This window comes from Salvelinus fontinalis, chromosome 4 (genome assembly GCF_029448725.1).
Source record: "Salvelinus fontinalis isolate EN_2023a chromosome 4, ASM2944872v1, whole genome shotgun sequence".
Lineage (NCBI taxonomy): Eukaryota > Metazoa > Chordata > Actinopteri > Salmoniformes > Salmonidae > Salvelinus > Salvelinus fontinalis.
The window spans coordinates 42422252-42447007 of record NC_074668.1 but is presented as its reverse complement, the minus strand read 5'-3'; the positions used below and the strand labels follow the sequence as shown (position 1 = coordinate 42447007).

Here is a 24756-nt window from a genome sequence, read left to right as displayed (position 1 = left end):
TTCCGCAGGCATCTCTGATGAAAACTTTGACGAAGGAGAAGTTTAAGTTCCCCTGTGAGCGCTGGCTGGATACTAACGAGGATGACAACGAGTTAGTTAGAGAGATGCCTGCCACTGGAGACCTGATTGCTGAACCCCTGCCCTGTAAGTTCACAAAGGATCATCTACTGCATTGTTTCACCCTATACAAACATACTAGCGTTGTTAAGTGAATGCTGTTGTGTTGTTGTAGTGATAAAGTACCGTGTGACCGTGTGCACGGGGAAGTTTGGCGGCAGCGGGACGGACGCCACTGTCTTCCTCAATCTGATTGGTGACCTGGGGGACACAGGCGAACGTACGCTGATCAACTGCAAAAACAACGTCAACAAGTTTGAGAAAGGCAACGTGAGTCCAGGAGACCCACGCTAGGCCTCTTGGAACATATCTAAGGACTGCACTATAGGCTGTTTACTCAAATGATAAATTAACAGGATTTCCCACATACCTTAGCTGTGATCGATTCACCAAGACAGTTTACATAAATGTCTTCCTCATATATCTCTCTATCTCTCTCACTCTCTGATTCAGATGGATGAGTTCATTATTGAGGCGGTGTCAATCGTGCAGGTGCGGCGAGTGCGTATCGGGCACAACGGGCGGGGCGGAGGTTGTGGCTGGTACTTGGAGAAAGTGATGGTCAGGGAAGAGGGACAGGCTGAGTCTCAGGTTGTAGAGTTCCCCTGCGGCAGGTGAGACATGGGACAGGAAGTTTGTGGAACAGATGACTTAGGGACAGCCAGGTATCTCCTAGGACAGGTATGGAATGTATGTAACATCTATGACCTTGGGGAAGATGATTGAATAGGTGCCAGGTGATCAGAGAATAGGGTCAGGTTGAGATAACAGCAGGTCATTTGGGTAAGAGTTAAGACGGCCATGTTTTCCCTGACAATCTCAGGTGGCTAGATCGGAATGAGGATGACGGACAGATTGTTCGGGAGTTGGTGCCATTTTCAGACGGACAGCGTCTTTACAGTAAGTGTTTGTGGGAAAATATATTCATATTTTTGTCATTTAGCAGGCACTTTTATCCAGAGCGACTTACAATGGTGAGTGCAAACACTTGTATTTTTTCCCCTGTGGGAATTGAACCCAGAACCCTGTTTTTGCAAGTGCCATGCTCTACCAGCTGAGCCACACGAGAGCTGTCAACTCACTGAGAAGTTTGTTGAAGTTGTTGTACGGAGACCACACTACTGTATTTACTATATTTTTTTCACTGCCACGTGAGTGAATAAACACACCTGAACTCCAACTTGTAGTTCTGCATTTCAGATGTTAGCTATCATGTGTCGGTGAAGACAGGCAGCGTCAGTGGAGGCAGCTCGAACTCCACGGTTTTTGTGAAGCTGTATGGGGAGAAGGAAGACACCAGTAAGATGATGCTGGTGGTCTCTGACAACAACCTGCGCAACTACTTTGAGGTGGGCCGGGTGGATGTGTTCACTGTGGAGACGTTTGACATTGGACAGGTACAGTAACAGTAGAATTCTTGGTTTTAGTGTTTGGGTTAGAGGCTACTAGAGTTGGACGGTATCCAGAGATACTGTTTCTGTACCATACCGGGGTATACGGTATTAACGAATGTGCACACAAGGGGCGCAACCCACTCACCCCTCCCAAAAACAAACATTTAAGGAAACAGGGATCTTGATCCAGGAGGGGATTGAATATCTCTGCTGTAACCAAGAAGCTTGATCTTGACATCTAGCCACTTAGCTAGCAAGTTAGCAAACCAAATGCATAGCTGGAGCCCTGAGAAGGATATCATTTATTTCGAAAACATTTTTTTTAAGGTATTGAAAATCATACCCTCGGTGTACGGTATAAACGGTATGTCGCCCAAGCCTAGAGGCGATGCCTTTATTTCTGCCAAAGTGTAATCTCTCAAAAATGAAAGATGTATATACACAAGCATTGTATACCTTATTCATACAAGGCTGAATCGTTAAGATACATTCACATAAGTCAGACTTTAATAAAATGTATGTATTGATGTTAACCCGAGATACATACAAAATGTAATATTTGGTGAATATGAGTAGAAAAATAAATGTTGTTTTTTTTGTACACCAGATCAACCGTCTGATGATTGGCCACAACAACGAGGGGATGAATGCTGGTTGGTTCCTGGACAGTGTCCAGATCATGGTGCCGACCAGTGGGAATCAGTACATGTTCCCCAGCCACCGCTGGCTCTGTACGGACGAGGCAGACGGCAAGACCGAGGTGGTGATCTACCCTAGCGAGATCCTGGACATTAAACAATGTAAACACACCTATTACCATACAACCTTATACACACCCATTTAATTATAAACAGACACACACCTATAGATGTTTCCTGCTTTATTTTTTAATATACTGTACAGGGAATCCAATCAATCTCTCAGGATATCCACACAGATATGGAAAATTTAACTAACTTGAATCCAAAGATTTGGATTGGGGCGCATAGAGACTATATATATATATATTAGTTGTGTTCTTCTGTAATATCATGATTTTTTTGTTTAATCTTGTTTTGCAGTGATGAACTATGAGATAACAGTGGTGACAGGTGATGTGAGCTTTGCTGGAACCAACGCTAACGTTTTCATCCAGATCTACGGCAGTAAGGGCAAGACAGAGGTCGTCAATCTGGCCAGCAGGTCCAACAACTATGAGAGAGCAACTACTGAGATCTTCAAGGTCATTATTGTCATATTTCATGTCAAGCCTTTATTTCTGAGAATCTATGTGAATCTATTTGAGACATACTGACATTATTATAGCATACAATATCGTTATAGACACAGTAATATTACAAACGGGTAAGTAAATGGTTTGAAAATATGAAAAGATAACACCTATGAAGTGTGTGTCTTCACCGGGAATAGTATTAAATATTATAGTCTGATAGGGATCAGGGTACACTCTTAGAAATGAGGGTACGGTATTGTTCCCTGGGATACAAAAGGTAAAAATACACACATTGTACCTTCAGAGGTACACATATGATCTAGGGCTGGGAATTGCCAGGGACCTCACGATACAATATTATCATGGTACGATATGTATTGCGATTCAATACTGTGATTTTTATTGCGATTCCATGGTCCAAACATATTGCTCACCATACGTCTGCTGCAGAGGGATAAGAGAAAGCTATGAGAAAACTAGTTTTGATCAGTCATGGAAATAAAAGAGCTGAAAACAAATTGGTTCTCTATTTAAAAAGAAGATAGAGAAAGAGCTATGTAGGAAAAATCTTCGAGTTTTGGTGCAGGTACAGCCAACTAGCGCAAAAATTATATTGTGATATTGTCAAAACGATCTGATCCGATATATCGTCAAAAATAATATCCTGATATGTAGCTGTTTAGATTTTTCCCCCCATTACTAGTATGATCTCACATGGTACTGTTCAGTACATTTTAGGGTACATGTGCAAAACAATAGTATAATGGTACATTTGTGTATCCAATAATTTGAATATAAAAGCTACAATCATCACTCTCCCAACGCACTGTGAAGGTACATTTCTGTTTCCCAGGGTACAAACTTATTTTGTGTACCTTCACCTCTTGATTGTATTGATCTGTACCTTTGCTTAGCAGAAAAGCAATGTATTGAAGAAAGGTACATATTTGTACCCACCATAAATTACAATGATGCCACCTAAGAGGAACTAACGGTTTTGTCACTGGGGTGGTATCCTAAAAAGGCACATTTGTACCATAATCATTATCATATTTCCCAGCATGCTCTACTGCAGAAAAAAGAAGGAAGGGAAGCGCTGCTAGGGTACATGATAGAAGGTGCTCTTTGGTAAAAGCGGTAAATAGGTCATCAAAAAGAAAGGAGGACCAAGACACTCTTCATATAATTAATTAAAATGCCTTTATTTGTAAGTCATGTTCAATGGAACAAATATGTAATTACTCTGACACGTTTCGGCTGCATGGCCTTTGGATTCGTGGAAACGGGAGGGAATAAGCAGGAAATCCAGGATCCTTGAACCAGAATCTCTGGAAAATCTGCCAATTTTGGGAAAGTTACCGGAATTTTGCAACACCTACTTGTAGGCCTGAAGTGGCATGTTAACCATGACGTTTGGCCACTGTATTAAGGTAAAATTAAGCCTCAAAATAAGGCCTTACGAGATGTAGTGTATGTAGTGTATTGTCATGAAGAGTTTAATTGCAATGATAACATTTGCCGAGGAACTCACGTGGTGAAGGTCACAGGACAGAAAATGAAAGAATTTAACAACCATGTATCTGTCAGTTACAAATGCAGTCATAGGTGGTAACTTTAGAATTGACTCAAAGGCAAGGCACACTGGGAAATAATATTTGCGTGGCTTAGTGGGGACGTTCAGTTAGTTATTTTTGGCCACCCGTGAGTGGAAGTGTTGTACCAGTTTAAGTGGTCTATAGTAGAGGTACAGTTTTGCTATTTTCAAGGAAGAAATGGCTTCCCTATAAATGAACCTTTTCTTAAAGCACCCTTTTGTATCTGTGGACTATATGTAAGAAAGGTACTGTAAGGTATCTGAGGTATGAACTGGGGTACAATTATGTACCTAAACTCAGAAAAAAAGAAACGTCCCCTTTTCAGGACCCTGTCTTTCAAAGATAATTAATAAAAATCCAAATAACTTCACAGATCTTCATTGTAAAGGGTTTAAACACTGGAATTGTTCAATGAACCATAAACAATTAATGAACATGCACCTGTAGAACGGTCATTAAGACACTAACAGCTTACAGACGGTAGGCAATTAAGGTCACAGTTATGAAAACTTAGGACACTAAAGAGGCCTTTCTACTGACTCTGAAAAACACCAAAAGAAAGATGCCCAGGTTCCCTGCTCATCTGCGTGAACGTGCCTTAGGCATGCTGCAAGGAGGCATGAGGACTGCAGATGTGGCCAGGGCAATAAATTGCCATGTCCGTACTGTGAGACGCCTAAGACAGCGCTACAGGGAGACAGGACGGACAGCTGATCATCCTCGCAGTGGCAGACCACGTGTAACAACACCTGCACAGGATGGGTACATCCAAACATCACACCTACAGGACAGGTACAGGATGGCAACAACAACTGCCCGAGTTACACCAGGAACGTACAATCCCTCCATCAGTGCTCAGACTGTCCGCAATTGGCTGAGAGAGGCTGGACTGAGGGCTTGTAGGCCTGTTGTAAGGCAGGTCCTCACCAGACATCACCGGCAACAACGTCACCTATGGGCACAAACCCACCGTCGCTGGACCAGACAGGACTGGCAAAAAGTGCTCTTCACTGACGAGTCGTGGTTTTGTCTCACCAGGGGTGATGGTCAGATTCGCATTTATTGTCAAAGGAATGAGCATTACACCGAGGCCTGTTCTCTGAAGTGGGATCAATTTGGAGGTGGAGGGTTCGTCATGGTCTGGGGCGGTGGGTCAGCATCATCGGACTGAGCTTGTTGTAATTGCAGGCAATCTCAACGCTGTGCGTTACAAGGAAAACATCCTCCTCCCTCATGTGTTACTCTTCCTGCAGGCTCATCCTGACATGACCCTCCAGCATGACAATGCCACCAGCCATACTGCTCGTTCTGTGCGTGATTTCTTGCAAGACAGGAATGTCAGTGTTCTGCCATGGCCAGAGCCCGGATCTCAATCCCATTGAGCACGTCTGGGACCTGTTGGATCAGAGGGTGAGGGTTAGGGCCGTTCCCTCCAGAAATGTCTGGGAACTTGCAGGTGCTTTGGTGGAAGAGTGGGGTAACATCTCACAGCAAGAACTGGCAAATCTGGTGCAGTCCATGAGGAGGAGATACACTGCAGTACTTAATGCAGCTGGTGGCCACACCAGATACTGACTGTTACTCTTTGATTTTGACCCCCCCCCCTTTGTTCAGGGACACATGATTCCATTTCTGTTAGTCACATGTCTGTGGAACTTGTTCAGTTTATGTCTCAGTTGTTGAATCTTGTTATGTTCATACAAATATTTACACATGTTAAGTTTGCTGAAAATAAACGCAGTTGACAGTGAGAGGACATTTCTTTTTTTGCTGAGTTTATAACTATAGGTACAAATTAAGTAACTTACAGGGTACCACCTCAGTGACAAGAGTTTGTACCCCTTTAAGAACAAATCTTAACCTTTTTTTCTGAGAGTGTGCGGGATAAGCAACCCTGCAGTTACATGGCAAGTCTTTTTTTGCTATAAAGGTCTAGCCATATTGGTAGAGGGTGGATACCGAGAGGTTACATTCTGAGAGGCCACAGTGTAACGAAGTCTGGCTTCTGTCCTGACAACTGTGCTGTAGATAGAAGCCAGCGACGTAGGAAAGATCTTCAAGGTGCGTATCGGCCATGACGATGCGGGGATCGGCTCCGGCTGGTTCCTAGAGAAGGTATTCGTCAAACACCTAATCATGGGCATGGTGACCAAGGCGAAGAAAAAGGATGACAAGAAGAAGAAGAAGAAAAAGAAGGTCAATCAAATCTTTTTTCAGTTTCCTGTACTTTGTAATATCAGACTTTCTCAATAACGCTCTATTCTATTCTCAGGAGGCGGAGGAGGAGGAGACAGAGCAGGTGATGCAGGAGATAGTGCAGACGTATGTGTTCCCCTGCTCCCGCTGGCTGAGCCGGGGGGAGGAGGATGGGGAGCTGGTGGTGGAACTGCTTCCTGAGGATACAGACGAGCTGGAAGGTACTGGACCAGGGAGAGGAGAGAAGAGGATGTATTTTTTGTTGTTTTGCAGCAAGTAGACAAATAATAGAGTCACAAACAAACACATTAACTTATGGATCAAACTAAATCTGACTTACCAATCCTTTGTATTGTCTGACAGAGAACACCTATGAAGTGTGCGTCTTCACCGGGGACATGCTGGGGGCTGGGACTGACGCCAATGTCTACATCAATATTTATGGGGAGAACGGGGACACAGGGGAGCGCCTCCTCCGGAAGTCAGGCAACCTCAACAAATTTGAGGCAGGGCAGGTGAGAGAGGAGTCACACTACATGGGGAGAAAATAAACACTTACAGGAAACCAGTTAGTCTTACAGGAAACCAATTGTTCTTACAGGAAAACAATTGGGCTTACAGGAAAACAACGTGTCCATTGAAGTTAAGCGGTGCTTTACTTAGCAAACACTGGTCTACAAAGTATATACTGTAGTTGGTATGGGGAGACCGGACTTTGGCCTACTTCTGCATGATTCCAGGTATTCTTGTAGCTTGGGTACCTGACTTTGTGTGCGTTCTGCAATGCTACAATGTTGCTTTAATGAACTGTCACCCAGGCAAGTGCTCTTGTACCTGGAATGCCCACAATGCCCTCATTAGCTTTACATATCCCTTGGGAAATCAATAATCAGACCCTCACTAGACACAAAACACATATTCAGCAATATGAGCTTCCATGCAGACTGTTGCTCTGAGTGTTTCTCTAGGATTACATTAGGTCCATTAGGCCATCTGTGACTAAGAGGAGCTGGAAGCAGTCGCCAAAGTCACTGAACCTGTCACCCTGTCTGTCGCTACATTGACAAACCTGATAGCGTGCATCCTCTTATTCAAAGTAGCGTAGGTATATGTTTACTAATCACTAAATGTGAACTAGTGAATTATTGAGCTTAAGTTTTGGCTCTTTGGAGCAAGGAGAAGTACACGTCCACAAACAATGAGTTTTATTTATTGCATCAGCCTAGAGAGGGACCTCTTGTCATGAATCAGTGACACACTTTTATAAGACCTTATTTACCGAATGAGTAGATAGTGTGCTATGCGTGAAATATGAGATGGTTTTGAGACTCTTTTTATGGAAGATGACAGACTTTTATTCAAGCTGTTTTGGCACCTCTAATCATCTGGTGAATACATGTTACGAACCCCTTCTTACTAAAACAGTACAAGGACAGCTGGAGAACCCTTTATGGTTCTAGGTAGCAAAACAAAATCTGTTGTAAGAGTAAAGTATCCCCAAAAGTATCTCTGTCAATGTTGCTGTCGTCATACAGGAGGATGTGTTCACCATAACAGCCATTGAGCTGGGCCCCCTGAGGAAGCTACGCATTCGTCAGGACAACGCAGCGTCTTACTCCTCTTGGTACCTGGATCGCGTGGAGATAGTGGACACCAAGGATGACACCACGTAAGTCACTTTTGGGTGCATCCTAACAGTCTGAGGAGAGGAGGCTACTTTAAACTATTGATATTTACCCACACAGGAGTCACTTCCTCTCGTTCATTCCATATTGTAGCTACACTCACAAATTATCTTATCACTATCCTAGATATGATAGAATACTCACTCTCATGGTTGAACATAAAGTGTATCTGTGTGCAACAACAAAGTGTGTGACTGAATATGGTTCTCTTTCAAATAATAGTTTGGCGTCTCACTATGGGAATTTGCTCGATAGCTAATTCAATACAGAAGAATCCAATCAGTACCCGACCATGGACACCATGATAGCTGCCAGGAGAGATTATAGGGTGGATCCCGCTACTGGAGCCGCAACCTCCCAGAGTCTTTGATGCAGACTTGAAAGCCACATATGGGTCCCTCTGTTCTCTTGGCCCCCTTACCAACCCGGCCATGCTGCTGCAGGCCTACCTGCAGACTCTGTTGCCTTGGCTGCAGGAGGACACAGAGGAGCGCCTCCGGGAAGGGATGTAGTGTCTCGCCTGCTTTCCCTGCTCCAGAGGGATGTTGCCTGCGCCACCCACCTGCACCCGAACAACAGTGGGGTCCTTTCTCCTGCCCCATCGCCTCACGCTGAGGGACAACAGCAGGGAGGGGCACAGCGTGCGGTGGAGCAACAACCTGTCAACCGTCACCACCATAGGGACAAGACCCCTGACACACCCCTTCCCGGCCTCGGCTGCTTCGCCCGGCCTCAAAGGGCAAAGTGGGAGGAGGGTGTGGAGTCCCCTTGGGTGTTGTCCACAATACCCTAGGGGTACCGACTCCAATTCCGGTGCCGGCTCCCGTCCTTCAGGGGCCTTCGTGTCACCACGGTGGCCTACCCCTTGAAGAAGAAAACCCTGCGGCTGGAGATCTCCTCACTCCTGGACAAGGGTGTCATCCACATGATCGAGACATCAGAATGGCTAGGTGGGTCCTACTCCACTTATTTTGCGGTCCCAGAAAGAGACGGAGGGTTGCGAGCAATTCTGGACATCCGCAACCTCGATGGGTACTTGAAGAAGGTACTGAGGTTCTACGTGCTGTCCCCAGCCCGCGTGTTGCAGGCCGTCCAGGGACCGGTGGTTTGTGATCCTGCACCTGAGGGTTGCGTAATTCCATGTTCCTGTTCACCCAGCTCATTGGCAGTACCTCCGATTCGCTTTCGAAGGGACGGCTTACGTATTCATGGTTCTTCCCTTCGGCCTCTCCTTGGCACCCCACACTTTCACAAAGTGCATGGACGCTGTCCTGGCACCTCTCACGACCCGAGGATTTGATGATCCTAAATTACCTGGACGATTGGCTGATTTGTGCTCCGACCAGGACTAAGGTCCTGTCAGAGAGAGACATGCTCCTGACCCACATCGGTCGGTCTAGGCATTACTGTAAACGACATGAGTTGTCTGATGCCCACCCAGAATGTAGCCTTCATTGGCATGGAACTGGACTCAGTCCTCATGAGAGCGCGCCTGCCCAACAGAAGGATTCAGGCTATCTTATCTTAGCTCAACCACTTTCGCCAGGGGCGGGTGGTATCCGCCCTGACCGCTTGCTCCATCTCCGGCCTCTTCAACGGTGGTTCAACTCCCACCGGCTGCACCCGAAGCGCCACCGCCAGCTGTGGGTGACCGCACAGTGCCTCAGGGCATTGTTGAGGTGGTTCTGTCGCTCCTTTCTCTCAGGTGGGGTGGAGATGCTGAGGATGTGCAGCCGGGAGCTGGTCAGCACACACGTCTCCCAGATTGGCTGGGGGGGTGTGACCAAGGGCAGGTCGGCCAGCGGCTGTTGGCTACCCCCTTGGAGCGACAGGCACATCAATACACTAGAGCTCCGAGGTGTACTGCCGGCCCTGCCGTCTTTCCTTCCACATCTGAAGGAAAGACATGTCCTGGTGAGATCGGAAAACACCACAGTGGTGGCTTACATCAACCATCAGGGTGGACTGAGGTCCCACTACCTCCATCTTATGGCACTGGAGCTTCTTTTCTGGGCTCAGGGACATCTAGTGTCTCGCACGTACCTGGCATCCTGAATGTGTCAGCAGATATGCTCTTGAGGGAGGGCCCGCCACCTTGGGGCTGGAGCCTACATCCCCAGGTGGTGCAGCATCTGTGGGACAAGTTCGGGAGGGCGCAGGTGGACCTGTTTGGACATGTTGGAGCCACCAGGGCCTCTGGGCTTGGATGTTCTGGCTCACGATTGGCCAGGGCTGGAGCTTTAGGCATTCTCCCCTTTCCCCTGATCCAGGCTGTGCTGGACAGGACCAGGATGGCGGAGCATCGTCTGCTGCTGGTGGCCCCATACTTGCCCAGACGATCCTGGTTTAGCCTTCTGTCCCTGTTGTCTTTGACACCTTGGCAACTGCTCCTGAGACCTGACCTGCTGTTTCAGTCCGGGGGAACTCTGTGGCATCCGAGAGCGCACCGCCTCAGTCTGTGTGCTTGGCCGCTGAACGGCACCAATGATCCATGTTAGGACTACAGGAAGGCGTAATGAACACCGTGCAGCGAGCAAGGGTACAGGCTACAACTGCGGCATACCAGTTGCGCTGGCGGTTGTTCTGCTCTTGGTGCACTGGTATTGAGGTTATGCTTTCTTGGTAGCGATTACTTCCATGAAGAGGGTGGGAGGAGTATATCTCTCCACCCAACCCTTCATTCTTCCCGAAGGTTCTGTCAGACATGCATGTGAACATCCCTTTTATCCTGTCTGCTTGCGACCCCTCGGCAGTGGCGGGAGAGTCTGGGCCTTCCTCCGGCATGCTGTGCCCTGTGTGGGCACTGGCTGCCTATGCGGAGCGGACACAGTCAGTGAGAACAACATACCAGCTCTTTGTCTACTATTGTGAGAGAGCCCTGTGGGCTGGGCTATCAAAGCAGAGGCTCTCTCACTGGATCGTGGACACAATTACGACAGCATACTGCTTGGCTGGCAGGCCAGTGCTGGGATCTGTGGTGGCACATTCAACACGAGGTGTGGCTGCGTCCTGGGCTCTACTGAGAAGAGTGCCCCTCGCTGATTTCTGTGCTGCGGCCAGCTGGGTTTCCTCTTGCACCTTTGCTAGGTACTTTCAGGTAAATATGTTACCTCCCTCGGCGGTTGGTTCAGCAGTCCTGGGGACTGTGCTGGGATCCCCTTTCCACATTGACGGCCCCTGCGTCTCGGTCCCGGTCCAGGTCCCTCTACCACCAACTAAGCCAGGTCCCTCTACCACCAACTAAGTCTGGTACAGATATAACAATATATCGGAGTCATCCAATATAGTGAAACATAACAAAGGTTACGTATGTAACCATGGTTATGTGAGCTATATGGATCACTCAAATCCTCTACGGTGCTAGAGGCGCCTCAAAAATTATGTAGAGAACGTGTGTCGCGGCCATGGGGTCTATATATAGGGGCGGACCCCAGCCGTGACACAGGTCTTCACGGGAGTAAATCTGTAAATCCTCAACTTGGATGCATCCCTCCGCTGCAGAATGATACCAATATATTGGAGTGATCCATATAGCGCACATAACCGTGGTTACATACGTCACCTTCGTCTCTCCCCATCAAAACAGTCCCTTTTAGCGTCGCTGCCCCCATAGGCACAGGCACTACAATATTGAGCTTGGCCACTTCCCGCCTGTAGACATCGATACGCCTCTTTTTCTGATCTGGCGAAGATGCTCTGCTCAGGGCGTTGGAGAGCCTTGAACCTAGGGATTGGGCTTCCTCGTCCCCTTCTTCCTTGTCGGGGAAGAGACAGCTAATGTTGTAGCCATCTTTCTCATCGAAAACGAGCTGCTAGGTCGTCAAACAGCAGCTGAAGGTCTGCGGGGAATCCATCCATTACCTCGGCCCAGAAGTGATGGAATTTGGGTTGTGGGGCCGCCTCGCTGTGAGGGGTATTGTGGAGGGCCTGCTCTGTGCAGTCTCCGTTTGAGGCCGGTTCTCGGCAACTCCCTACAATGCACGCAGGACTCAGGTTCACCCCCAAGCAGGCGATACGCGAGGAGTGTGTATCCTTACCTACTATCATGGCCCCACATGGACACAGGTGTGCGGGTGCTGGGGCAGGAGCCCTGCTCGGTTCACCCTGTGAAGGGGTTGCGGGTCCCTTGCCACGAGAAAGAACACAAAGGTTGTGTACTCGGGCAAAGCATAAGCTAGCTAGCGTACGCCTCGTGGTTAATAGCCTAGCTAGTTAACACAATGTTAGCCAAAGAAAAGTGTTGTGCAGCATAGTCCTTTGGCGAACAAAGAGCCTGTCTTGACCGTCCAGCTGTGGAGCTGGGTCGGTCGGTCTAGTCAAGGCTAAGAGTAAACGTACGTTGAACTAAACCAGAGAGAAAAGCTAACAATTATACTGTCTGAGCAGATAGGAAGAGTTAGTGGTGGTTAGCTAGTCGGGTTAGCGAAGCCTTGCGGCGTGCTCTAAACAAGTCTCAGTAGCTAGCCATGTGACGCTAGCTACAACCGAGCAGATTCAAACAGTTAAACAGCAAGACAGGGATCAAGTCGTGCTGAGGAGAGCTTAGAGAGTGTAGTGATCTTCGCAAGGAAGAGAGTGAGAATGACCAGAGGGCGGGCACGTGGCCACTTATAATCAGAGAGGGGCTCCCCTCATTGGCCATTCGACCTCTGTCTGTGAGAGACGTTGTGTGATTGGATTCTTCCGTAGTGAATTAGCTATCAAGCAAATTCCCATAAGAGACACCTCACTCTATTATTATAGAACTGGAGTTACGCAAGTAATGTTAAGTATCTGTCTTGACACAGGTACTACTTCCCATGTAACCGTTGGCTGGCGGTGGATGAGGATGATGGACAGATCGCCAGGGAGCTGGTGCCCGTGGATGAGGCCTTCATGAAGAGGGACGATGATGAAGAGGGGACAGGTGCAGCCACCCTGGGGCTTGAGCAGAAAGGTAAGAGCCGCGACCAGTGTGGGTGTTTTTGCTGTTGACAACTCCTCATTGGTTAACATGAAAGTTGTTTTGATGATTCATATTTATTAGTGTCTATAATGACTTTAATAACAGTATTATGAACAGTCAATAACAGATCGCTCTCTTGTTATGTTTGCTTGTTTTCCTACAGCTATGTCCACAACTCTAACCCTGAAAATTAAGACAGGAGAGAAGAAACATGCTGGAACGGATGCCAATGTTTTTGCTATCCTTTATGGAGAAAAAGATGATACAGGTGCTATGAAATACAGTACAAGTTCCATTATAGTGGCATTATAATGTGGGCCAGTGTTATTATTATTATTTTTTATCTTCGTTTTTTTGGTGGGCTGGGCGGGTGGTTATAGCTAATTTAAATGCATTTTTTCAAAAAGGCATTACATGGGTCAAAATGTAAACATGTTTGTGAACTACTAATATTCCTATCCCTGAACTCATGACTGTGTCTATTCCAGGGATAATCAACCTGAAGGCGTGTAAGACCCATAAGAACAAGTTTGAGCAGGGCATGGTGGATGAATTCACTGTGGAGGCTGTGGACCTGGGAGAGCTGGAAAAGCTACGCATCGGCCATGACAACTCAGGTGAGACCACGGGTTCATCCTTCCACTCATATCCACCAATTAACAAAGTTGAAAAGAATACAAACATCCCTATGAAACCCCTGACCTCATGACCACTGTGTCTGTGTCTGGTGCCAAGGTGGCTCTCCTGGTTGGTTTCTGGACTGGGTGGAGATCGACGCCCCCTCTCAGGGCCAGAGACTCCGTTTCCCATGTGGCCGTTGGCTAGATAACGGAGAGGATGACGGTGCCATAGTGAGAGACCTGTACCCCAACGAGCTCCAGACTGAACTCTACGTGCCATGTAAGTCATGCTCTTTAACATTTAAACAGGTATGGAGTATGATACTATGTTTTTACAACACTTTCCAGGGATCCTTGCAATGTACTTTGCTGTCAAGAATTGTTTGCTTGGGTGTGCACCCTGTTGTTCCAGTGCCAAGCACTAAATAACCTACAGTATTCAACTAATCCACTGTTCCACTGAGGAGATGAATAAGCCGTATGCTCTGTAGCTGTGACACTTTAGGACTGGGGTCGGTGACTACTGATCTGTCATAGTGACATCAAACCATCTCATTTCGCTTTTCAGTTGTCCCCTATGAGATCAAGATGTACACAAGTGATGTGTTTGGTGCTGGGACAGATGCAGATGTGTTTATAGTTCTTTACGGCTGGAAGGGCCTCTGCACCCAGCAGAAACACCTGTGTGTCAACAAGAGAGAGAGAAGGCTGTTCTTCGAGAGAGGAGCTGAGGATATGTTTATCGTGGAGGTGTGTGTGTGAGCGTATATGACTGTTCCTGTCTTAAACCATACAAATTATATACTTTTACATTTGAGAAAATAAGTGTTTACATACAGTATATGTCAAGGAAATGTAAATGTGGATGGCATTTAATCTAATGTGCTATCTGATATACAGTACTAGTCAAAAGTTTGGACATACCTACTCATTCAAGGGTTTTTCTTTATTTTTACTATTTTCTACATTGTAGAATAACAGTGAAGACATCAGAACTATGAAATAACACATATGGAATCATGTAGTAACAAAAAAAGTGTTAAACAAATCAAAATATATTTTAGATTTTAGATTCTTGAAAGTAGCCACCCTTTGCCTTGATGGCAGCTTTGCGTGCACTTTGCATTCTCTCAACCAGCTTCACCTGGAATGCTTTTTCAACAGTCTTGAAGGAGTTCCCACATATGCTGAGCACTTGTTGGCTGCTTTTCCTTCACTCTGCAGTCCAACTCATTCCAAACCATCTCAATTGGGTTGAGGTCGGGTGATTGTGGAAGCCAGGTCATCTGATGCAGCGCTCCTTCACTCTACTTCTTTGTCAAATAGCCCTTACACAGCCTGGAGGTGTATTGGGTCATTGTCCTGTTGAAAAACAAATGATAGTCCCATTGAGCGCAAACCAGATGTGATGGCGTATTGCTGCAGAATGCTGTGGTAGCCATGCTGGTTAAGTGTGCCTTGAATTTAAAATAATTCACAGACAGTGTCACCAGCAAAGCACCCCTACATCATCACACATCCTCCTCCATGCTTCACGGTTCGGAACAACACATGCGGAGATCATCCGTTCACCTTCTCTGCCTCTCACAAAGACACGGCGGTTGGAACCAAAAATCTCACATTTGGACTCATCAGACCAAAGGACAGACATGTCTCATGTTTCTTGGCCCAAGAAAGTCTCTTATTAATATTGGTGTCCTTTAGTAGTGGTTTCTTTACAGCAGTTCAACTATGAAGGCCAGATTCACTCAGTTTTCTCTGAACAGTTGATGTTGAGATGTCTTTTACTTGAACTCTGTGAATTATTTATTTGGGATGCAATTTCTGAGGCTGGTAACTCTAATGAACTTATCCTCTGCAGCAGAGGTAACTCTGGGTCTTCCTGTGGCGGTCCTCATGAGAGCCAGTTAGCGCTTGATGTTTTTTGCGGCTGGACTTGAAGAAACTTTCAAAGTTCTTGAAATTTTCCACATTGACTGGCCTTAAAGTTTTAAAGTAATGATGGACTGTCGTTTCTCTTTGCTTATTTGAGCTGTTCTTGCCATAATATGGACTTGGTCTTTTACCAAATAGGGCTATCTTCTGCATACCACCCCTACCTTGTCACAACAACACTGATTGGCTCAAACGCATTAAGAAGGAAAGAAATTCCACTAATTAACTTTTAATAAGGCACACCTGTTAATTGAAATGCATTCCAGGTGACTGCCTCTTGTAGGGGGTTGAGAGAATGCCAATCGTGTGCAAAGCTGTCGTCAGTGCAAAGGGTGGCTACTTTGATATTAAATATCTTTTGATTTGTTGAACACTATTTTGGTTACTGCATGATTCAAGATGTGTTATTTCATAGTTTTGATGTCTTCACTATTATTCTACAATGTAGAAAATAGTGAAAATAAAGAAAAATCCTGGAATGAGTAGGTGTGTCCAAACTTTTGACTGGTACTGTATGTGCCTGTAGTTGGAGGATGTGGGTGATGTCATTGAGAAGATCCGTATTGGCCACGACAACAGGGGCACCAACCCCGGCTGGCACCTTGACAGAGTGGAGATCAGACGCCTACTCAGGAAGGGAAAGGTACTGAAGAACCGTGTCTCATTCCTTCTCCCCTGTCCTCGTTCCTTCTCCCCTGTCCTCGTTCACTCATGAATGGGCTGTGTCTTATTTTGTCCCATTCACTCTCTCTGCTTCTCATCTCTGAGATGACAGGAGAGTGAGGTTTGGCAATAGCGTCACCTACAGTAATCTTCACCCCATTGTGTTCATCTATTCAGTCCAATCAGATAATGAAAGTATAATCCTTTAAACTAATCAAAACCCTTCCAACATGGCTGCCCTCAGGGTTCGGAGACGACCATCTTACCGTGTGAGCGCTGGTTGGCCAAGTCAGATGACGATGGGGAGACGGTGAGAGAGCTCGTTCCCTCTGATATTATCACAGAGAAACTGCTGAAGGAAGGGAAACTGAAACACACAGAGATGGAGGTGGAGGATGCCCTTGAAAGTAGGTCCCTAGCTGCCTATACATGGTCATATGAGAGATATCCTCCCTCCTGTTCTGTTACATTGAATTTACATTAATGACTACCTTTAATGTTCTTCAGCTCACACCTATAAGGTGTCTGTGAGAACGGGTGACATGTACAGAGGAGGGACCGACGCCAAAGTGTTTCTCACCATCTACGGAGACCTGGGAGACACGGGGGAACGCAAACTCAGCAAGTCTGAGAGCAACAGCAACAAGTTTGAAAGAGGGGCAGTATGTGTGTTATTGTTTGGTAACACTTTACATTAAGTTGCAAAGATACCATATATACCGAACAAAAATATAAACGCAACATGTAAAGTGTTGGTCCCATGTTTCATGAGAAATAAAAGATCCCAGAGTTTTCCAAATGCACAAAAAGCTTATTTATCTCAAATGTTGTGCACAAATTTGATTACATCCCTGTTAGTGAGCATTTCTCCTTGGCCAAGATAATCCATCCACCTGACAGGTGTGGCATATCAAGGAGCTGATTAAACAGTATGATCATTACACAGGTGCACCTTGTGCTGGGGACAATAAAAGGCCACTCAGAAATGTGTAGTTTTGTCACACAACACAATGCAACAGATGTGTCAAGTTTTGGGGGAGTGTGCAATTGGCATGCTGACTGCAGGAACGTCCACCAGAGCTGTTGCCAGATAATTTAATGTTCATTTCTCTACCATAAGCTGCCTCCAATGTCGTTTTAGAGAATTTGGCAGTACGTCCAACTGGCCTCACAACCGCAGACCACGTGTAACCACGTCAGCCCAGGACCTCCACATCCGGCTTCTTCACCTGCATGATCGTCTGAGACCAGTCACCCGGACAGCTGATGAAACTGGGGGTTTGCACAAACTGTCAGAAACCGTCTCAGGGAAGCTCCTCTGTGTGCTTGTTGTCCTCACCAGAGGCTTGACCTGACTGCAGTTCAGCATCATAACCGATGTCAGTGGGCAAATGGTCACCTTTGATGGCCGCTGGCACGCTGGAGAAGTATGCTCTTCACGGATGAATCCCGGTTTCAACTGTACCAGGTAGATGGCAAACATCATGTACACAATTCCTGGAAGCTGAAAATGTCCCAGTTCTTCCATGGCCTGCATACTCACCAGACATTTCACCCATTGAGCATGTTTGGGATGCTCTGGATCGCCGTGTACGACAGTGTGTTCCAGTTCCCACCAATATCCAGCAACTTCGCACAGCCATTCAAGAGGAGGGGGACAACATTCCGAAGCCCACTATCAACAGCCTGATCAACTCTATGCGAAAGAGATGTGTCTCGCTGCATAAAGCAAATGGTGGTCACACCAGATACTGACTGGTTTTCTGATCCACACCCCTACCTTTTTTTGAAGATATCTGCAACCAACAAATGCATATCTTTATTCCCAGTCATGTGAAATCCATAGATTAGGGCTTAATTCATGTATTTAAATCAATTGATTTCATTATGTGAACTGTAACTCAGTAAAATCTTAGAAATTGTTGCATGTTCCGTTTATATTTTTGTTCAGTGTAGTTTACCATGTAGTTCCATGGGATACTAACACTGTGTATTAATGGTAACTAATTAATGTAATGGAGGACTGGTCCCTAATTCCCTCAAGCCTCTCTCAGTCCATCGTAGTCACTAAGAGCAGACCGGTTAATTTGACTTCACTACATGGGGTCCTTTCTTCTTCTCTCTCCCAGGTGGATAAGTTCTCCATCGAGGCGGTGGATCTTGGCCAGGTGTTTAAGATCCATATCCGCCACGACAACTCCGAATTTATGGGTGCGGACTGGTACCTGGACCAGGTAGAGGTGTTGGACATGGAAACAGAGGAGGTATATATGTTCCTGTGTGAGCGTTGGCTTTCCAAGAAGAAGGAGGACAAACGCATCGAGAGAACCTTCTACATCAAGGTACAGCAGCAGGGTTTATATTAGACTTTTTCCCAGGCGGAATGTAAAGCCCCCCCCCCCCCCCAAAGCAATACCCAGAGCTTCTGGCATTATTCTAGTCTCATCATAACTGTTGGCATCATTGTGATGTTCTTTAGTGGATTGTTTTGGCACTTCCCAGGATTATGAGGGTGAGAGGAACGTTGATCCAAACAAGAAGAGCACCCAGGCCAAGATAGGGCTGGACAGGAATGCAAACAAGAAGAAGAAGAAGAAGGCGGTCGTAGAGGAGGGTCCAGGTAAGCGAGCACATCGTTTGCAACGTTGCTTCATTAAACTCTGGGAGCATGTAAACACTGTGTGGGTGTTCTCTTTCCTTCCTGCTGGCCAGTCATCCCCTACCACTTCACCGTGTCTACTGCTATGGACCCTGACGCCAGCACCACAGCCAGGGTTTATGTCATCGTCATGGGACCCAATGACATTGAGACGGAGCGTCTGTGGCTGGACCTGCCTGAGGGGAAGAAGAGCTTCGCTGCTGGGACCATGGAGAACTTCCAGTGTTACGGAACTGATGTGGGAGAGATCAAGAGGGTGGAGGTAAGGATGAGGACGCTACTCACTAGGCTTGTCAAGCTAGAATGGAAGCTGTTCATTACCCATGTAGGGTTAGGATTAAGCTAAGAATAAGGTTGATATTTGGATATTTGATTTTAATAGGGTACCAGCTTTTGTGGTTGCCTCTACATCTCTCTCTTCCTCGCTTCCTATATTTATCTCTTTCTCTCCCTCTTGCTCTTTCTCTCCCCCCTCCAGCTAGGTCATAATGGGGCAACCCCAGAGAGCTGCTGGTTGGTGGACGAGCTGTCGGTTGCTGTGCCGACCAAAGGCATCAAGTACATCTTCCAGTGTAAGTGCTGGTTGGCCAAGGACAGAGGCGACGGTCTCACCGGCAGACTGTTCAACGTACTAGATGCCAACAGTATCAATATCGTCCGGAAGGTAAGTTTGTTGGGACAATAACACACTGAATACCACTATGTGACAGAGAGGTATTTTCAATGTGAATGGATGTTTATATGCATATATACATACCTGTGCTTGGGATGCTCCTTCGTGGTGAGGGCTTCCTTGAAAGAGATTCTGCTATCTCAATGGGGCTTAAATACAGGTCACATGTATGTTTCCCCTCCAGATCATCTATGTGGCCACGGTCATCACAGGCGACACCCAGGATGCAGGGACGGACACCAACATCTTCCTGTCTGTGTTTGGAGCCAATGGGAGCACAGAGGAGATGCTGCTGCCCAAGAATGAGGACAGGTGACATCACACTGTCATTCAATAGAATGACTCTGGTGTTGACTGGGTTGACTTGTATTGGGCTGTACCAACATTAGGGGGCCAACATCGGGGGATGTGCATGTGATGATATTATGGGGTACCCTACCCTAGCCTGTTAAACTCTGAACAGTTGTTTCGGGCCATGGACTGGGCCGGCAAGTTTTTTCACCGGCTCACATAAAGGCCATAAATAATACGCTATGGTCATATTCATGGAGTATGCAATGTAGGTCAAGTCACCAAAAGTACAAACATTTAGTATGCATGGAAAGGGTACACCCTGGTAGTCATTGTAAAGCAACGCATTTCCTTCTCCATCCACATTTCCTTGTATGCATCCTCCACATGCGCCGTTGATCTAGCTCATCGTTTACAATAGGAAACGTGAATGGGAAAATACGTTTTAAGGTTCCTCACATGTCTGTGTCTTACTTCAACAACACAAACTTGAAAGCCTTGATTGCCACGGTCATTTTAAGATGTCAGGCTTGAAATTCCGTTCAGCCATTTTAGCACAGTGACTCACTACCCAAACTAGACGCAACTGGTTTCAAGTGGCCAAGAGATGTCATGTGATCTCCTACTGCGATCTAGTGGACGAACTGGGAATCAGACAGGGGATGTATTTACAGCAATGAATGGATAGAGACTTCAGCTCTCTCCTCATATGTTAAATCATTCCTATAAGACGATAAATGAAGGCATGGCAAGTTGCACAAGCCCTGCACTTTTAAAAAAGGCTGTGTTCCTATGGGAATTTGCGCATGTTTCGAGGCCAAAATAACTGACAAATGTATTTTCTTTATATAAAAAAAATACTTCTGGAACAGTAATTGATGACATGTTTTATTTCAAACCTAGACTTTCAAATCTCTTATTCTCCAACATGGGGACAATTGGGGGGCACTGTACAAAAAAACTGTACATTTCAGTAATTCTTTTGTCACATTGTTTCTGACACTTTTATCAGAATCCCACAGTCCTTACCTTTCTAACAGTATGTGTTTGTAGGACTTACAGTTTTGAAACTGAAATGTACTCTGTGAGGGTAGTATAGAGTATTATGCGTCGTTTAGAAAATGCCACCAGAGGGGGTCAGAGTTTAAGAGGCTAGTTTTTCTTGGACACGATTATTCGAACCATTGGAGCCCTTGTCCTTATCTAGCCATGTCTTCCTCCACAGGTTTGAGAGAGGTCAAGAGGACACGTTTAACCTGGAGATAGATGACATCGCTCCTCTGAAGAAGATCAGGGTTCGCATCGACGGCTCTGGGAGTCGCCCTGACTGGTTCCTCGACAGGGTTGGCACTCAAACTTACCGTGCTCATAGGGGCCGATTCAGACTTAGGAAATGTACGTCTTTCCTATACGTGCCTTTCATACGCACTTCTCAGTATTTAGTATTAACACTTACCTTATTCAGTCGTGTATCGCACTCCGCAGCTGTGGCTACCTTGCGCGCTCTGAATAAATTACATTCAACTGCCGAAAACCCTCCCACTTGCTGGTCAACAGATTTTCTCGTGGAGTTTTCATCTAATAGGGTTTTCAGTACATTTATCATAAGCCATCCCTTTAAATACGGTGTACCTTTTTAGTTTGAATTTTGTCAACAGACTCACTAGAATATAGCGAGAGAACGGGTTCAGAATATTAGGGGATCAATGAAAGAAAGCCATCTAAATATATGCCTATTCGTCTGTGTAATGCTCTAGGTGTCGGGGTGTTTGTGGAATCAGACGCAGGAACAGCAGAGCTTCAATAGGTTGAGTTTAATTCCCAACTCGTCAACAAACAATGTCCAAACCGGACTACTGGGTGTCAAATAAACACCTGTCTTCAAACATGAAGACAAAACCAGTACACACACACGAACCACTCCCGAAATCCAAAGAAACAGACGAACAATCCCGCACAAAGAAGCAGACAGGCTGGCTGACTAATAAAGCCACCCTGATTACCAATTCCCTCAAACCAGGTGATAACCATAAACACATAAGGAGGGGGAGGAAAAAGAGTCAGTAGCAGCTAGTAGGCCGGTGACGACGACCGCCGAGCGCCACCCGAACGGGAAGGAGAGCCTGCCTCGGTTGAAGTCGTGACAGTCTGTTTCAGCACCAATTGGTAGATTTTAAAAATACCCTGATCTTGTAGATCATTTAGGTTTAGGAAAGTATTTATGAATCATAAAAAAAACTGGTTTGTAGAGCCTTAAAGCACGAAATAAAGAAAACGGTGGTTTGCCACATTCAGCTCATCAACCCATGGTAATGTTGGAAGTTTAGTGTACATCGAATTATAATAGGGGAAATAGTGTAAAATAGTAGGCTATACCATCATCTATTGCCTGCACTAACCATTATTGCGCCAATGGGTCGGGTTCAGACTGTTACGGCTTGGTCTGCTCTCCACTCCATAATGATTTAATTAGCCTACATGTGATCCTCAGCAAATGAAGGTAAACAAAACAATGTAATTATATGGAATGATAATGTAGGCTAAAGCCTACCAACTGAAGGGAACCAACAGTAAATTGGCTGTTGAATATGTGTGGTTATTAGGCCTAGTGACAGTCGATACTGATAGTGGATCATATTTAACATGATAGAAATAGGAAACAGAGAAAGTCGGGGTAGCCTATAATTAAGACATTTGAGAGTGCCCATCCCTGCAAGTTAAAAGGCTGTACAATTTAAATTCTGCATAATGACACAACATTTCATCAACTTTACTGTGGGAAAGTTGATATGTTGCAATGCTTCAGTTTGCTGCCATATGACTGGTTACACATTTGTCTCCTCCAGCGATTATACGGTAAAATCAATCAATTGAATATATTTATAAAGCCCTTTTTACATCAGCAGATGTCACAAAGTGATTATACAGAAACCCAGCCTAAAACCCCAAACAGAAAGCAATGCAGATGTAGAAGCACGGTGGCTAGGAAAAACTCTCTAGAAAGGCTGGAACCTAGGAAGAAACCTAGAGAGGAACCATGCTCTGAGGGGTGGCCAGTCCTCTTCTGGCTGTGCCGGGTAGAGATTATACGAGTACATGGCCATTAAGGCCAGATCGTTCTTCAAGATGTCCAAACGTTCATAGATGACCAGCATGGTCAAATAATAATCACAGTGGTTGTAGAGGGTGCAACAAATAGATGTAAAATAAGTATAATTTATATTTACAATTCCCTTATCCAAACAGATTACTCATTTACCTAGCTCTTATTAAGTTGTAATGCAGAATGGTTCGATTTCTTTTTTTATTAACCCCTTTTTCGCCACAATTTCGTGGTATCGATGCAACTCCTGTACAGACTCGGGGGAGGTGACGCTCGAGAGTCGTGCATCCTCCGAAACACGACCCAGCCAAGCCGCACTGCTTCTTAACCCGGAAGCCAGCCGCACCAATATGTCAGAGGAAACACCGCACACCTGGCAACCGTGTCAGCATACATGTGCTCGCCACAGGAGTCCCGGCCAGCCAAACCCTCCCCTAACCCGGACGATGCTGGGCCAACTGTATGCCGCCCAACGGGTCTCCCATCGAGGCCAGCTGGACTCAAACCAGGATCTCTAGTGGCACAGCTAGCACTGTGATGCAGTGCCTTAGACCACTGCGCCACTCAGGAGGCCCTCTGAATGGTTGGATTTCTATTTGGAAAAATAAAGTAGAACGCTTTTTCCACTTGGAATAGGCAGGTTCGCTAGACCTTGTTCATGGTTTCCTCACTCGTAAAGGTGGTGGAATTATTAGGGAATTAAGTCAAGGTCAGAAGGCATATCCGTAGACCAGCGTTTCCCAAACTCGGTCCTGGGGACCCCAAGGTGTGCACGTGTAACAGTATAACTTTAGTCCGTCCCCTCGCCCCGATGCGAACCAGGGACCCTCTGCACACATCAACAACTGACACCCACGAAGCATCGTTACCCATCGCTCCACAAAGGCCGCGATCCTTGCAGAGCAAGGGGAACCACTACTTCAAGGTCTCAAAGCAAGTGACGTCACCGATTGAAAGGCTATTAGCGCACACCACCGCTAACTAGCTAGCCATTTCACATCCGTTACACGTTTTGTTTTTTGCAACCAAAGCTTGATGATTAGTTTATTATTTGAATCAGCTGTGTAGTGCTAGGGCAAAAACTTAAACTTGTACCCCTTGGAATCCAGAGGGCCGAGTTTGGGAAACGCTGCCATAGACACACTTCCGCCACACCTTCATTTATTTGATCTCCACCCCAAATGAATAGCGGGTAAATAGCATCCTATTCTCATGCTTAAGTTCAAGGTCAGAATATGCTTAGAGAGAAAAGAATTACGCTCCATTTACACGCGCTTAACTCAGGTCGGAGTTTATTCTGTTTATTTCAGCCTTATCTCAAAACAGTTTCTATAAATTGCCCTGAGGGTCTGCAAATAGATTAACATGTTAATATAAATGTCTGGTATGTATGGCATACTGTACGTGTCCTCTAGATCGTGATGCATAACCTGACTACAGAGGAGGTGTCTGTGTTTACCAATGAGAACTGGCTGTCGAAGACCAAAGGGCCCAAAAGGACTAAGATCTGTGAGCTGGCAGCGGTGGTGGATGAGGAGGAGATGGTGGAGAGGACCACCTACATCATCCAGGTCCAGACCAGCGACATCGGAGGTGGGTCACAACAGCTCCACATGAGAACAAAAATCCACATGGGAAAAACTCCTGCACCCCCTAGTTCTACCTTT

At 46.0% G+C, this 24756-nt stretch overlaps 1 protein-coding gene across 2 annotated transcripts in view; it reads left to right on the top strand.

The window, feature by feature from the left end:
* Positions 1-24756, top strand: part of LOC129853816 (lipoxygenase homology domain-containing protein 1-like) — a 42950-nt gene that overhangs the window by 14440 nt on the left and 3754 nt on the right. For both annotated transcript variants that reach the window (XM_055920231.1, XM_055920230.1), the window contains 26 exons: positions 9-144; positions 233-387; positions 571-731; positions 941-1017; positions 1318-1514; positions 2119-2311; positions 2573-2733; positions 6348-6515; positions 6592-6736; positions 6879-7030; positions 8051-8184; positions 12988-13136; positions 13309-13413; positions 13634-13762; positions 13881-14045; positions 14334-14515; positions 16227-16343; positions 16608-16770; positions 16871-17025; positions 18493-18705; positions 18866-18983; positions 19076-19284; positions 19501-19686; positions 19880-20007; positions 21212-21329; positions 24505-24682. In XM_055920231.1, the coding sequence (XP_055776206.1) occupies positions 9-144; positions 233-387; positions 571-731; positions 941-1017; positions 1318-1514; positions 2119-2311; positions 2573-2733; positions 6348-6515; positions 6592-6736; positions 6879-7030; positions 8051-8184; positions 12988-13136; positions 13309-13413; positions 13634-13762; positions 13881-14045; positions 14334-14515; positions 16227-16343; positions 16608-16770; positions 16871-17025; positions 18493-18705; positions 18866-18983; positions 19076-19284; positions 19501-19686; positions 19880-20007; positions 21212-21329; positions 24505-24682 (3994 nt within the window). The remainder of the gene's footprint in view (positions 1-8; positions 145-232; positions 388-570; positions 732-940; positions 1018-1317; positions 1515-2118; positions 2312-2572; positions 2734-6347; positions 6516-6591; positions 6737-6878; positions 7031-8050; positions 8185-12987; positions 13137-13308; positions 13414-13633; positions 13763-13880; positions 14046-14333; positions 14516-16226; positions 16344-16607; positions 16771-16870; positions 17026-18492; positions 18706-18865; positions 18984-19075; positions 19285-19500; positions 19687-19879; positions 20008-21211; positions 21330-24504; positions 24683-24756) is intronic.